The following is a 15208-nucleotide window of genomic DNA, read 5'->3' on the forward strand; positions in this document are numbered from 1 at the left end:
CGCCAACCTCAAAGCCTCCGCAATCTGCAGCTACCTCGCCTCCCCACCTATCATACTTTGGACGAGTGGATGTACTCTCACTAGGGTGCATGAAGACAGCGATGACCAAAGAAGAGACCTACTTACACACGTAAGTAAGTACTTTAGAGAGGGAAATCATTGAGCTTGACTTTCACAAAAACCAAAGAATCCTGCACTCACCTCTTCTTGGCCATCTTTTGACATGACATAGAGATATCGCGGGACGTGCAAGAACAAAGTCCTTCATAATGTGAAGTTCCAAGTTCCTACCTCCCGCACAACAATCACCAAGTGCTCCACACTTAGAGTGCACACCATAGTGCCATGGCATGTAGGAACTCTGCAACAAGCATGAAATCCGACTCCATAAGTATCCCCCGAAAAACATTCCATCGAGGAACCTCTAAAGCGCTCTTGTGGCAACACGTATCTGTAGGAAAATCAACCCACACCAAGCGCACGCCTCCAAGGCTATCGAAGGCGTCCATACTTCCCCACCTCATCAAAGATCCCATGAATGGTTGCAATACTGCAATATTCCTGGAACAACAAAGCATGTAAGGAGAGTGCAAACGCTATAATGACGATGAATGGAGAGAGTCACTCGCACATCATACCTGTGTTTTCACTTTTCCATAAGCGCGAGACTGAGCTAATCAATGTTCGAGCTCAAAACTAAGTGTAGGGGGTTCACCACGATGGGACGGTAGTTCTACATTTACGCAACACCAAATACATGTTATGAGCGTTGATGAATAAATGATCTAATGAATGCTTTAACACGTTAAGTTTACTTACTACATCCCAAGAGGTCCGCCTCGTCAGCTTTTGAACTTTTCAACCCCTGCTCTTGGGTCTCACCATGCGAAGGGGTCACCTGCTCTTTGCCCTGTGCATGGGACTGCCACTCATCTTCATGCTCATCATCCTTGGGATGGTTGTCCTCAAATTCCTCATCTGAGTCATCCCCTTCCCAGTCTGGCCATGACCTTTTTTGGCCGATGGAGGTGTGGATTTCTTACCCTTTTTCTTCACGGGGTTTAATTCTTGCTTGGTGGATGGCAGGCTTCTTTCCCTTTCTGGCCACTGCATTCAACCAACATTAGAACTATAAACTCCCAAAAAATAGGCTTCATACCTTGTACGAATTAAATAATGTGCACAAGGAAACGTACTCTGAAATTGCTCTGCCTCCCCCTCTAGATAGTCTAACCACCATGGACAAAATATCCATGTGTCCTTGCCCTGAAGCTCATCGATCCACTCTTCGGGGTACAATCCTATCTCCTCCACCTCAGACGGCACCCATGCGTCCGAAGGGTGCACAAGAATGTAGACTCAATCACGTACACTACTTCTCCACCACCTAATACACAGCCATTAGAAAGGTCTAAGAAACCAATACAAGAAGCAGGAGAGATCTCTACCATGCAAGGCAAAATAATAATAAGAGTTGAGGTACTTTATACCTGTACAAGAGGCGTCGTGATGTGCATGGTAGGTGTGGTTGTTGGTCAGGATCCAAGGTAGCATGCATTTGTCCTTTCCACCTAAAAAATGCCTTCTCAAAATGAGACTTCCTGTAAGATTTCAGGGCATCCGTGATACCTACTCTAGAGTCTTCTTTGGCTCTTTCATGCATGCCAAGTACTGTAGGTGAGCCTGCCTCCATCTTCGCGTATAATTTGAGCGTGTACTTGGTCAATTAGAACCAATACACATGACAATGGATCCACATGAAGAAGGCTCTGTCGAATGGTGGAATCTGCGCATCCCTCATAGCAAACTCACCACCGGCCAATATGTCAAGCAGCCTACATTTTCTGCATTGTAAACAAGCATTACGTTTCTAATAACTTTTTAAAAAAATGTAATGCATCAAGAGAGCTGAAGGTCTTACTCTTCATTTGAAACATGTGCTCGAGTAATCTCGACTAGATTTGGTGTAGTGAATTTACTAGCCTTTTCACTCCACCCTTGATACGAGATCACTTTTTTAAAGAACTCTTTCCCACAGTCGATGTTGGCAATTTGTGCCAACTCATGTCCCCTTTTAGTGAAGAGTGTCTCCGTCTCCTTGAGGGCATCCTTATAATTCTTGTCTCGACGAACAATTCTGCATCCATCATGTATTATCTATTCCCTCGCTCAGGCAAGCCATTGATCTTAGCCGGGAACGTGGCATCGAATTCGGACTGCAATGCGTTTATATTTATTTAAGAAGCTTACTTCGAATTGAAAACATTAAGAAATATATTTCGAAATCAAAACATACTACAATGCGCACACACCTTGAAAACTAATTGTGACAAGAGTGCCATGGGAAGCTTCAACCACTTGGATCTATTGGATCCCCGATGAATAAGCGCTTTCTGGGCCTATGCACAATTAGCATCACTAAACTTTGACAACAACCATTGTGGATCGGCAAGACCCACACGCTACATCATAAATATATCATGTGCCATTGTGTTCGGCACATGAATGGTGGTGATCCTGAAAAATTTGCATGCATTATAAACAAGGAAAAAGATGACATACACAATGTTTCTTCATTTCATATACATATTGTACAATGCATTTACTTGTTGATCATGCATAGCACCAACAAGTACTCCGCCTTCTCTTCCTCTAGGAACAGGACCACTCTGCAATTCACCTTGGGAATCCTCTCTTTTTCGACTCGATTGGTATTCACCCATTCTTGCCAAGCTTTGAGTCGATGGTTGTTTGCTATCCCAAACAACGAACATCTTGCCAACCATGTGTTTCCATCCTTTGGTCTCCTCCAATATCGTGTTAAATTCACCTGACAATGATAGATTGTGGCTAGTTGCACTTCGACGGTCGAATGAAATGGGGGCTTTGCCTAGGAATCCCTCACAAAATGAATGCCGCCATTGTCGATTGGTACTTGCTCTCCTCACGATACTTATGATCAGCCCCTCGACAGAATCCTTGTTCGTGCGGATTGCTGGGCTTGCAAAAGGAGGCAACAAAGCAGCACTCCAGGAAGGCGGTTCTCCACCCAATTTGTTGAGATGTGTCGATCAACCACTTGGCCGAAACTCTCTTTCATAGACTCCTCTTCTTCTATAATCGTGGCACTACCGGTGGCCACACGATTGTCAGCGGTCATTGAAGAACCAACTTCCATAGTCATCAGCTCTGCAATTGTGAGGTGTTTGTCACCTCGCTTGATGTGGCCACTTGTGATATGCCCACATCTTGCAAGAGAACGATCTCATCTTGCTATCCAGTAAACCCTTTCGATTGCAGAAACGAGTCCGTGTGGAAGCATTTTGTCTTGAATACGCATCCATATTACCATAAATACTTCTTAAATTAGTCTTTTGTCATTCAACATGTGATGCAATTATCTTAAATTAGTATTTAAACTATATTAAATTTTTATTGCTAGAGCGAGAATATGTTCATCCACCAATCTATTCTATCTGACCTTGAGCTTTACAATGCCCTGTCTTGTAAGAGAACATACCCTAATTTAGAAATTTGAATGCAAGGATAATCAGTTGAGCTTAACCTTTGTGGATGTTACCTCATTGTAGAGGGTTCTATTGTGCAATGTCTATCTCCTTCAAATACATGCTCGCTCTTTCCCAAACAAGTTCAAAATATGCATTTTTTATTGTGGTGTCGAAATTCGAGGAAAGAAACCTTTATAAATAACATTAAAAAAATAAATATAGTTTTTTATTTTGAGTGTTGAACCTCTCCCACTAGTATAAATATAGAGACAAGCTCCAAAGCAATTTGTTATATAGCATTGCCACCAAGCCTTGTTAAAAGAGGAAAACAATCCAAACCCTCCTCCTTTTTGCTTATAATGATGACCTCATCAAATGTTAGCATTGAAGTTGTTGCTGCGTGTATCGAGAGGGAGGCCACCGATATGGAGATCAAGCAGAAGACCATAGATGGTGCACAAGCATGGAAAGGTCTCACATCCTTTCCACTTCCTGAAATTTCCTGAAGTTAAGAACAAAGTGGTGGGCTTAATTGCAATTTGGCGAGTCCATGGTTTTATTAATGAATCGTCTAAGCATGTCTTGCTAGAGGAAGTACAGAAGAGTATGAACACTGTTCACTTACTTTGTGCCTACATCCCGGAGAACAAGTGAGACCCATAGTAGTAAAGATATTGGTTTTCACATTTCTGTATTTGAAAGGTGTACATAAATGAACTTGGTTTTATTCTCAATTTGAACTAATAACCCCAATGTAGAGGATGTGATATTGGGTTTCACATTTCTGTATTTGAAAGGTGTACGTAAATGAACTTAATTTTATTTTCAATTTGAACCAATAATCCCAATATATAGAGGATGTGATGCTGACATGTGTTTGTGTTCACTCCCACTGAAGTAATTATGTCATGTTGCTCTCTCTAACTTGCTTCACCCCTCTTCATGTGGAGGGGAGCTTGAAATTTCTGTAATTGAAAAATATACATTAAAAAACTAGGTTTTATTTTGAGTTCAAACCAATAACCTCAATTGTAGGCCCTCTCTGTCTTGGAGAAGAGGAGGATCTTTTTGGAATCCGCTCGCCCGATTCCCAAAAAACGCTCACTCGAAAATGCTCACTTAAAAAAATATCCCGACCAAATGGACCAATGCATAAGCATAGTTAAGACTTAGTTATAACAACAAGAGATGATCTCACTGGTTAGAACATGATACTTGATAATGTTAAAAACAAAGATTTCCATGTGACTTGAATAAATTAAAAGACTAAGAGAAGTTAAGGATTGTTTGAATTAAAAGCTTGTTTTATACTTGAAGTTAATTTTGATTGATTTGAATATGCATGCCTTGAAAGATTATGGACCAGAGATTAGCGTAAGACGATAAGTATGACTTGTGATTACTTTGTTTTGAAATGAATGATTGATATGCATGTATGAATGATTGATATGCATATGAATGATAAGACTCAACATGAGATTGAGATTCGGATCGACCATTCTTAGATAAAGAATTGCCAGACAGAGAACGAGATTTATATCCTCTAAGAGCCATGTGATAGAACCCAGAGAGGACAAGACTCAAAAAAAGACACCCGAGATAGCCACGATGTCTAGTGTGGAGGTTGGGTGGACGAGCATCGAAAAAAACCCGAGATTGGTTGAATTTTGATCATTATGACTAACCATGTTGTCAAGCATGGTAATAAAGATAGAATCTTAAAAAACACATACATTGTGAGTGATTGAGATGATATGCTTTAATTGTTAGAGATTTATATTATGTGAATGATTGTTTGAGATTACATGATTCTTTGTTTATGTGATAAGAATCTTAGATATGGCATGCATGCTTGTTTGCTATTTGAGAAAGTTGATTTGATTGTATTGCTATATAGACGTAGCACAATTAAGTGAGTTTTAATGTTTTTTTAGATTAAGTTATACGATTAAAAATTGACTAGATTCGGATCCGTGACAAGCATGCAGAAACTATAAATACCAAGTCTTCTCATCATCCAAAACAGTGACCTAAGATGCAAAAGGTCAACATTAATCTTCTAAACAATGTAGTCATAAAAGAGAAACGTTTCCTCAAAGAAGACTATATAACAATCCTGATGTATGCACAACCCTCAAGAAGGGTAATGCAAAAAATACAGTGGTAGCTCTAGCCATTGAGGAACGCTACCTCAAAGGGAGAGGGATGAAAAAGTCACATTGGGGACCTATAATGCCAAATCGGTTACGAATCCCCTAACACACCAAGTGAAAGATGCAAAGAACTCGCCATATCATTTCAAAGGGATTAGTTACTAAGAGGAAGGTGGGAAAGCAAAAGTTACATGATAATGTAATGTAAAAATTGAATATATATATATATTTATATATTTATAAAACTTAGGTGATTCATGTATTTAGGAAATAGAAAATGAGGGCTGCTATCCTTGTAAATATGGATACTTTAAATATAGATTTAGCCTTAGAACAAGGTTTGGAATCTTTAATTAATGTGTATGACCAATGGATCCAAAGCGGGCCCACACACATACACACAAAAAAGGAAAAGACTAATATACAAAGCACAAAAATACGCACTAGTTAATGATGTACATTTTCCACATGGACATAGATATGATGCATCGAAAAAAGAGAAGTATTATTTTTTTCCAATCTTTCAATCTTAAATTTGGGAAACTATAATTACTTTTCCATTAGAAGCTTAGAGGTGGTGTTGCAGTCAAAAGGTTGACACCACCCACTGAAAACACCAATGAGATAGTTTCAATAGTTTATGATGCTCTCTCTGATGGCAAAAAGCTCATGAACTTCAAAACTAAGCCTTGTTTATCCAAAAGCACAAAAGCTGCAATCCTCAATGAGCACAAATGTTTCTCCAAAGATTTCAAAACAGTCAATACCCAAATGCAGTCTACCAAGCTAAAGAGCCTTATCACTCTTCAACCTTGATAGCTTGCTATGGTGCTGCCAAATAACAGTACTCCTGGTCAACATCACAGTACTCCATTTAAGGGCCCCTCAAGCCCCCCCTCCTGACAATGAAGCTCTGCCAAGTGAAGTATGCTAAATTTGCATCATCACATACATACTCCTCAGGGCACCATCTGAAAGACTGTTGTGCTCTTACTCTTTCACTTCAATTGCACTCAAAGGTCCCTTCACTTTCCCACTCGCAGCATAGCTAGTATCACTGTTTCAACTAAGAACGATAATACACATTCCCATGTTCAAGAAAGAGTAAAAGCACCTTGAGCCATCACCTAATCGCAGTGAAAGATAACTTTCTCACCATGCTTAGCACCATCTATAACCTATCTGTTGTTCTGTTTTATTTTAGCCAGAAATGATGGTTTGACCCTCATCTTCTCCTTCGACCATCTGCTAAGATGATTTCATTATTTTAGCCAGACATGCACTTAGGGCACCCTACCAAGTTTATGCCTAAATGTGGAGTCTTTACATGTCACCAGAGCAACAGTAGAGCTTAATTTGCTAAAGAAATGTGTTAAAAGCAGATAAGTTTTGAGTTGATACCATGCTGTCAATATGCCACCAATTCTCATGACCTTGGAGAATCTCTGTAGCTTTAGACCAAGATACAACTAATGATCCACTAATAATGACTATTGACACGAGCATGGCAAAGGTAGCTAACTGAAGTACCGAATGTCACTTGAAAAGCTTTCCAAGCCCATATAATAAGCCTGAACCTGCAAGTGCAGAATCTCCTCCAGATGCTTTCTTTGCACACAACTCCCGCAGCTTACTTCTAAGAACCTGTTACACCCCAGTATCGGACAGCCATGTAAGTAACCAATTTTATTTATTTTTGTTAAAAAGCAATCTGACCAGAAGCCAAAACACCTACATATTGTACTCGATAAAGAATCCTTTGTTCACTAGCACATAATGTACAAGCCATGTTCAACTTTCCGGACTGCCTAGCAGTAGGTTGCTTCCCTTCTTTTCCACTAAACGCACCACCATCAGAAGCCACTTGATTCTCCTAAAATGAACCAGAAAAAAAATCGGGACATATTGAAACCAATTGCTTCCATAGTTTAAAAATTAATCACTACCTATGCAATCAAACCCAAGTAATATAGTACGGCCTTGCCATTCTCTCTGATCCTCAATGCAATCCCAAGTGCCCAATGTCATATATCGACCACAGTACTGAGATTTTGGTTGAAACAAACGGATTTGAAGAGAACGATTTTCATTGATGTTTCCCTATGCGTGCGAAGTTCAACAGAGCCATCAATGTACCATTTACCAAAGATTGCTGAAGCCAGCCAAAGGCATTAGCTTCAACATTAAAAAGAGAAGTTTCCACTTGTTATAATCACTCAGTACAGCATTAAGGTTGACTCCATGAAGATAGGCATTGACATTACCCCCAAAAACCTGGATATCTTTGAAAGTGATGCCTCGACAGTACTCAATATTAGCTTGTAAGCTTGAATGTCAACATCTAGCGGAAAATTGAACATAGATGAGCAAAAACTATCCTGCCTCCCTACTTCTTTGGAAGCAGCTGCAGCAGCCATCTTGATTTCAAAAAAATCCGTAGAATAAATGAGAAAATAATCTGATAAAGAGGAAATGACTACTACAAGTATCTCTGTAACTCGACTTCATCTCTGCACTGCATACCTGAGAAAAACATGATGACATTGAGGGAGGACAGGCTGCAAGATATGCAAAAGCAACAAGTTGTAAAGGTAGTCCGCTGATGGTTAGAGGATATTTGCAGGGCCTTTTACATTTAAGGATACAAATACATGTTTACTGAGTACATCAAGTAGACTGCATGGACAGTCGTGAACTTTTTTGAAGGTACCATTATAAGAGCAGAGAATAATTGCAGATTGCTAAGAACCACAAGCATCGCAGTAAATTGAGTCTCTAGATCTGTGCCAACACATCATAGCAGAGTGCCACCTCTGAATTATGATTAGGCGTCTCTCTGGGTGGGGCTGTCAGAGGCTGCATCTGAGATCTGAGTCATCATTCTAGTAGTGATATCAGTCCTGAGAGATCATGCATACAATCCTAAATATGAAGGGGCTGGTCCACCAGTCAGAGGTAGGAGCTTCCCGCTCAGAAACAAAGATCTCTGTTTCTTGCTAATCATCTGTCAATAAGCTATCCTTGTTCCACCCAACCTAGAAAAAAGAAGGTAAAGGTATTACTAGTCTGCACTAAAATGAGCCATGATAAGGGTTCAAATCCTCGTTGAATAGCAGCAACATCCTCGCCAATCTCATGGTAGGCATAATATGGAACTACTCTGTTTCAATCACACATAATAGGCAAATACAGGCTAGAGCACTCTCTTGCCTCGTAGGCCATGTGAACAGTCTCTGCATTGGCCCATAATCAGGCTGCTGATGACAGTGACTGACAACAAATGGTCCAACTGGAGGCATCAAAGCTTTTGCTCATGCAAGCAAAACGAACTATTAGATAAGGTCTGCTTTTCAAGCCATGCCAATTCTCGAGATCAATTGCCAAGGTCCATAAGATAATCTTCAGTCATGAACTCAAAATTAAGATCCATGTGTACACTCCTCCCTAGTTGGCACCATGTATGCATGTAAAGGAGCAGACAACCTACTTTACCAACTGATTTACAAGTCATCATGCCTTAAGCTACAAAGTAAGAAATAAATACTGTATAGAATGTGAAATGTCTATGTATCCATGTAAAGTGCCTTACATTTACAACAAAACCAAAATTAGCATTTTAGGATACGAAGAAAGACCATGCTCTCTTAAAGCTCCCTGCTTTATTGCGAGCATTTCATCTTTGGAGTTCAAAGCAAAATATAGATCCATCGAGTCGATTTCATTCATATCTGAAGAAATGAAACCGTATGATAACAAAATCTCTCCTTTTGACTTATCTCCATAAGTAATGAAAACCTGTGGCAATACCATGTTCAAATCATCACAATCAGCGCATCATGTATGATTGTCCCTGTGAAACCCCAGCATAACAACTATTTAAACCACATTTTGCAGTGATCTCTTTTTTTCTTTTTGCATATGTTCGATATAAAAAGCATACACATAGAGACCCTCTGCCAGGCTCACCAACTGAGACGTGATCATAAAAGATTTACAAGAAACTTTCTTTCATAATAGAGGTTAAACTCAAAATTTTTAAAGCTCTCCTTATAAGACATGGTTATATTAGAAGATCACACTTCTCCTTGGCAGTGTAAGCTACAGATAACATTCTTATTTAGGTACAAAATGAACTCTGCAATGCCAAGGAAAGACTTTTCATCTTTATGTCCTTTTGATACTTGAGAAGCTTTGCTTATAAGAGTTCAAGAACCAGTTTAGGCCCATTACTACAAAAATTGGGCCCAAGCAGAGTACTTTTCAAAAGCACACCACCTGCAATCACAGGTGAGCCTGAGATGTTAATGTGATCTACAATAAATACATTAAAAAATGTTTTTACATGCATGTCCTCACCTAACCTTAATCAATCGCTAGGAGAGATGCAAATGGAAATGACAAATTTTGCACGCATATGTGTGTGTGTGCATCAATAATGTGCTAGTTGACGAGTTTATTCACTGTCGACCTGTTTGTCTAATGGACATCTGACACATTGCGACTGCTGCACCCATTGCCAACTGCCTCCTACTAGCAACACACCTTGCCAACTGCCTCCTAAATGATGCCAAGCTGTTGTCCTCATGTACCTACAAGTGAGATGTGTCACATTCTCCCCCACTTGCATTGCAGCGTCCATATAAAGTTCCCTTTCATACAAGATAAAGTTCCCGGTACCCAAGATCCCGAACACTACCGAGACCGCTTTGCATCCATTGCAAAGGCTCACATTCCATCCTTGCCACATCGGCGCTAAGACCTGCAAAGAAATTTGTGGATGGCCAACTCTCGCCGAATCTAACACATTCAGGTTGTCTAACCGTCCATGATGAAACACTATGCGCATGTCCTTTAATAGCCTACGAGAAGAACACTACAGAGAATGGCCTAGAAAACCTCCGCTATCCACACTCCAGTCCCAGAGCTTTCACACATGACTATTAATGCAATTAAACACTTAAAATAAAGGCACTCACTTTATCCACTTAAAACCACAAGCACACTTAAGATCTTGACACCACAATGGGACTGGAATGGGCCGCCCCCCTCCCCCTAGAATGTCATATTACCAAAGAGTATTTATATGTTACAAGCTCTTCAGTTCCCACGCATGGACAAGCCAGGTTATCCGGAAAACAATAACCATGTACCAACACATGTCCCACAAATTCACAGACTCCTGTAAACCTCAAGGAATCCATAAAGCATAGAACCTGTCTTCAATCTCCACCATAGAGCACATGGTAACATGGAGGTATGGGTGGCAGCCAAGAGATAGGCAGTCGAGAATATCTTAAAAACTCCCACCCGAAACCAAGGTACAGCAAGAACAAGTGGTGCCACAAGTGTCCTCAGCAAGGTAAAGTAGGTACAAGCAGATACAAGTATAGACAACAAGTACAGGCAGGTACAGAATGGGCGGCAGGTACATGCGGGTACAGTGCAGACAGCAGGTACATCAGTGGTACAGTATGGCCTATGTACAGACAGGAGAAAACAGGTAAGGACAGCGCAGCAGCATGATGGAGATGGCACTGATGTGGAGTTCCTCCTAGCACACACAAAACGGGTGATGAATATATGGATGTACTTGTTTATATTTATATTTGTGCAAGCTTTTTTTCATGTTGATTTCTTCTTCATGCTTTGTCACAATGCATTTATTTGCCTCGAATTGATAGACTAAGGCACCATAATGTATGTGCAATGTCCAAATTTCTCGGGCACCCAAAAGTAATAATGAGCATGAACCCTTTTAATCACTAGGAGGGCCAAATAATAAATAGCCCAACCTTTTACACTAAGTCCACCCTTTTAATAAAGATGTGAACACATGAAATAACCCGTTTTTAGCATGTTTTCCACACAATTGTCTATCTTATCATAACAAAGTGGTGCCCAAGGTGGTCTTCCCACCACAAGAGGGTGGCACCTATGCATGAGAGTGATGAACTCGGTGAACACCTCGGCAATGTTGGATCAGACACACAAAACAACTTTCCAGCTTAGGAGTTTTTGTTGATGACAATGACAAGGTAGCTATGCTTCTTAAGAGCATACAAAAGGTATCACGTTTTTCTCAGATTTTACATGTTCTTCGACTAGCCCATGATACATCTTTGAAGATATAGTGGCTATCCTTATTGAAGAAGATAGAAGACTGAAGGAAGAAGATAACAACAGCTCTCTCTCTCATCTCATTGTCTCTGTACACTCGCACCATGGGTGCCTTTCATCCACCCCAGCCTATGCAACAGAAAACTCAAAATGACGACTACCAGACCGGGGATATTGCTGGTCGGCCAGTTTACTCACTGACAGCCTGTTTGTCCAATGGGCATCTGCCATGTGGCATGCCACGTGCCACATGTGCCTGTCAGATTGCTGCCTGACTGCCTGCGCCCACTGGCAACTGCCTCCGAAGGATGCCATACTGTTGTCCAAGAGTGCCTACAAGTGCCTCCGAAGGATGCCATACTGTTGTCCAAGAGTGCCTACAAGTGAGATGTGTCACATTGACAGTACACCAGACGCCCCTGTATAAGATAGGGAGCTAAAAGCGTATGAACCCCCAATGATGTTACCATTGAGAGGATACAAGTAGCCATGTACAACACAGGACAAGACTTGTAGAATGCAAGTCCTTCCACATTACAAAATAAAAAAACTCAAATTGCACAAGAACACAAATAGAAATAATAGTGAAATACTGATAATTAACAGATAGCTATAGGCTTCAATTCTGTGCTCCTTAGAAGGGAGCTTCGATGGTTCAACATACACAGCTTAGGCGTAGGTTGTATGCTAGAATGAAGCTATGGTGCAATACACACGGAAGGTAGATATCTAAGTGAGTAGGTGGGCTAGCACTGAACTCTCTGAAGGGCTTCTATACCGCATCTGCCAACACTGGCCAATAATGAAAGTCAATCTCTGCACAGCTTCTGAACAACATCTATAAGTGTCGTTACTAATTACTAAATAATGAGCAAGTGTAAATTGACCTTAAAGTTAAGGACAGTCTCACGGACTAGGCTCGTCAATGCTCATTACGATGTGGGCACTGGGTTGCAACCCTGGGAAATATGCCTTGTCTGGCTCAAGCCTCACACGAGCTTGGGCATTACTTACTAGGGTGGATTATTGATTTCTAATGGAAGCAAATCCAGATTATAAAATAAAACCATAGTTGCCCAAAAAAAAATGATCTCCCCACTCTTTTGAGGTTTTCTAATATGGAAAATAGGTGACAAAAGCGTGTTCCATAAAAGGAACTATTTCGAACACAGTAATAGAGGGGTTTTTTCGGGAGGGAAGTGACTTTCCTGCTTTTCCCCAACCATTTCTGTCCAACATTAGCGCTACATTAGAGAACAAAATGGGGATACCTGTTCCGATGGTTGATAAGCCCGGTCTGTTGTCAAGATCACAGTCTTTGATGTCACTTCAAAATCCAAGCATGCATCCACCTGACATATTGCAGAACACATTGAATAAGAACACCTTGTTGCATCCAGCATCCCCTATTTACATGTTGGTTTGAAGCAAATGTAATGGATCCTGAATGAAACTTCAGCAGCAATTACCTGCGAGCTGTGGTTCAGCATGTCAGCCCAAGGAACAAGGGCAACCTGCTGATTTAGTGACTGGAGACGCACCTACTGAGAACCAATATATGACCCAGTAACTCAATGAGAAGTCTAAGACAAAAATAAACAAAAGTGACCTTTTAATTCTTACAGTCCCCCAATCCCCTTCCACAACAAAACAAGTTCCTGCAGTTTGCAGCCAAAAACATGACAGTTACAAATTATCACTTCCTGGTCACAATAAAAAAAGGACTTACTAGTCGCGAGAAAAGAATGCCGAAGGCCCACTTGAAACTCTCTACCGTGAAAAACTGAATAACATTAGGGGAAAAAGTTGCAATCAGAGACACCACTATTCCACTATTTTTTTTAAAAAACAGTAAATGCAAGCGCATATCTATTTAGAATCAACTGCAGAGCCCTGTAGAGTTGCTATTCCTTTCAGCCATAGTTACATGAAACGAAAACAGTAATTAAAATAGAGGCTCTCTGTGCAACAAAAACACCCCGACACTAGAAAATGGAAACAGAAAGTAAACCATGGGTCTTTAGCATTGTCGTACATATTAAAAGTAGTTTTTTAAAAGAAAATATCAAAATTAGGAAAAGATGAAAGGAATAGCGGAAGGGAAAATCAGAACTTATATGAGTTGATATCTTCAGTCCAGAGTAGGAATGGGAACACAAAGGGAAACGAGAGGAGCACTTCAGAATTTTCATCTAGCAAATGGCCATTTCCTATTATTATGCTTTTGCAAAGATAATGGAAGGAAAACAAGGACTCCCTCAAGGGTACCCAAACTGTTACCATTTTCAGGAGTTGAGTTGAGGCCCTCCTCAAAAGTGGTCTTACTATCCTATTTTGGCATCCCGAGTTCTCTTATCCTGCAGGCACATTTCCAAGAACCCCGCACTAAGTGCTGGCTCTTTGATACTCTAGTACGACCAGCAGCTATGTATGGTGCAGCCCTTTGGGAACCAGGCCTAGGGAAGGATCACTGGAGGAGCATAGAGAGGCTACAGGTGATGATGTTGTCACGCATGATCAGGAGTAAGCCATCTGTACCACGTGACATTCTACATGCAGAGTTTGGAGTGGCCTCACTGGTTGCAGATGCCCTTTTTCAGACTGTCACTTATATTCAGCATGTATAGACGCTTGACAGAGATCACCTCCCATGACTAGCACTAGGGTCCTCTATGCAATTATACAGCGAGAGGCAGAGGGAGCGATATGAGACAAGCTGGGCTGCCCTCCTCCTCAACGACACGGCCACCACCATTACCGACACATACATGGTACTCTGAGGTAGTCGAATGGTTTCATGCACATGGCATTCAAATGGACCGTCTCCCCCCGTTTCAGTATAGCCTGGATTCCCCATACCTTGATCTCTCACGTCACGAAATCAACCGGATCATCCGGTTAGATCTACTCGGGCTACACATACACTAGACATGGGTGTCTCCGTCAGAGATTGGTAAGAAGTGTGAACTTCTTGAGACTCTCCGAGGATGGATTCTTTGAGATCCCCGGATACATATAGATACACATGTCACATGCCATGCGTATCACGATCGGCCAGCTCAGGGTATCCTCCCACCGCCTTAGAGTAGAGACTGGCAGAGCTGAGGATATCCCACATGAGGAGAGGACATGCCCAGTATGCATCACAGGAGCAGTAGAGGATGAGGCCCATTATATGCTCAGTTGCCCGGCTTACTATGAGATACAGGGGAGATTCCATTGCCTCTTCCGAGAGGGATTCAAGCCACTCACACGGGTGATACAGTTTGAGGATCACAGGTGCTTGGGCATGTACTTGATGGAGCTCAGATAACACAGGGATGTAGTGTTGAGGCAGCATGCTGAGAGAAACCCCCGGCTCCGTCAGGACACCTCACAGAGAGCCATCACAGATTTCTTTGTGGTACATACATCCACATCGGAATCCAC

The 15208-nt window shown here is 41.2% G+C and overlaps 1 protein-coding gene and 1 long non-coding RNA gene across 7 annotated transcripts in view; both read right to left on the reverse strand.

Annotated features, from left to right (window-relative positions):
• Window positions 1-215: 215 nt before the first annotated feature.
• LOC147619948 (uncharacterized) lies at window positions 216-1938 on the reverse strand. 2 transcript variants are annotated; one of them, XR_015261796.1, is made up of 5 exons: window positions 1491-1938; window positions 1197-1387; window positions 820-1107; window positions 639-733; window positions 216-550 (listed from the first exon to the last, which is right to left on the reverse strand). It is a non-coding gene; the product is annotated as an uncharacterized LOC147619948 (long non-coding RNA). The 2 variants fall into 2 exon arrangements; XR_015261797.1 differs by having other exon boundaries at window positions 216-561.
• A 4396-nt stretch (window positions 1939-6334) lies between these two features.
• Window positions 6335-15208, reverse strand: part of LOC147619949 (uncharacterized) — a 64775-nt gene continuing 55901 nt past the window's right edge. The window contains exons 5-13 of one of the 5 annotated variants that reach the window (XR_015270106.1): window positions 13509-13562; window positions 13249-13320; window positions 13051-13131; window positions 9288-9457; window positions 8186-8288; window positions 7927-8079; window positions 7398-7535; window positions 7149-7306; window positions 6335-7059 (exon numbers count right to left, since the gene is read on the reverse strand). Coding sequence is in view for 3 of the 5 variants with exons in the window: in XM_086825794.1 (XP_086681920.1) it covers window positions 7199-7306; window positions 7398-7535; window positions 7927-8079; window positions 8186-8288; window positions 9288-9457; window positions 13051-13131; window positions 13249-13320; window positions 13509-13562 (879 nt within the window). In the remaining 2 variants the exon portion in view is untranslated. Of the gene's footprint in view, window positions 7307-7397; window positions 7536-7926; window positions 8080-8185; window positions 8289-9287; window positions 9458-13050; window positions 13132-13248; window positions 13321-13508; window positions 13563-15208 lie in introns of all 5 variants that reach the window. The other 4 variants (XR_015270105.1, XM_086825794.1, XM_086825793.1 and 1 more) reach the window with 4 other exon arrangements.

The sequence above is a fragment of the Cibotium barometz genome, chromosome 32, assembly GCF_041138505.1.
Source record: "Cibotium barometz isolate CiBa-2024 chromosome 32, ASM4113850v1, whole genome shotgun sequence".
Taxonomy (NCBI): Eukaryota; Viridiplantae; Streptophyta; class Polypodiopsida; order Cyatheales; family Cibotiaceae; genus Cibotium; species Cibotium barometz.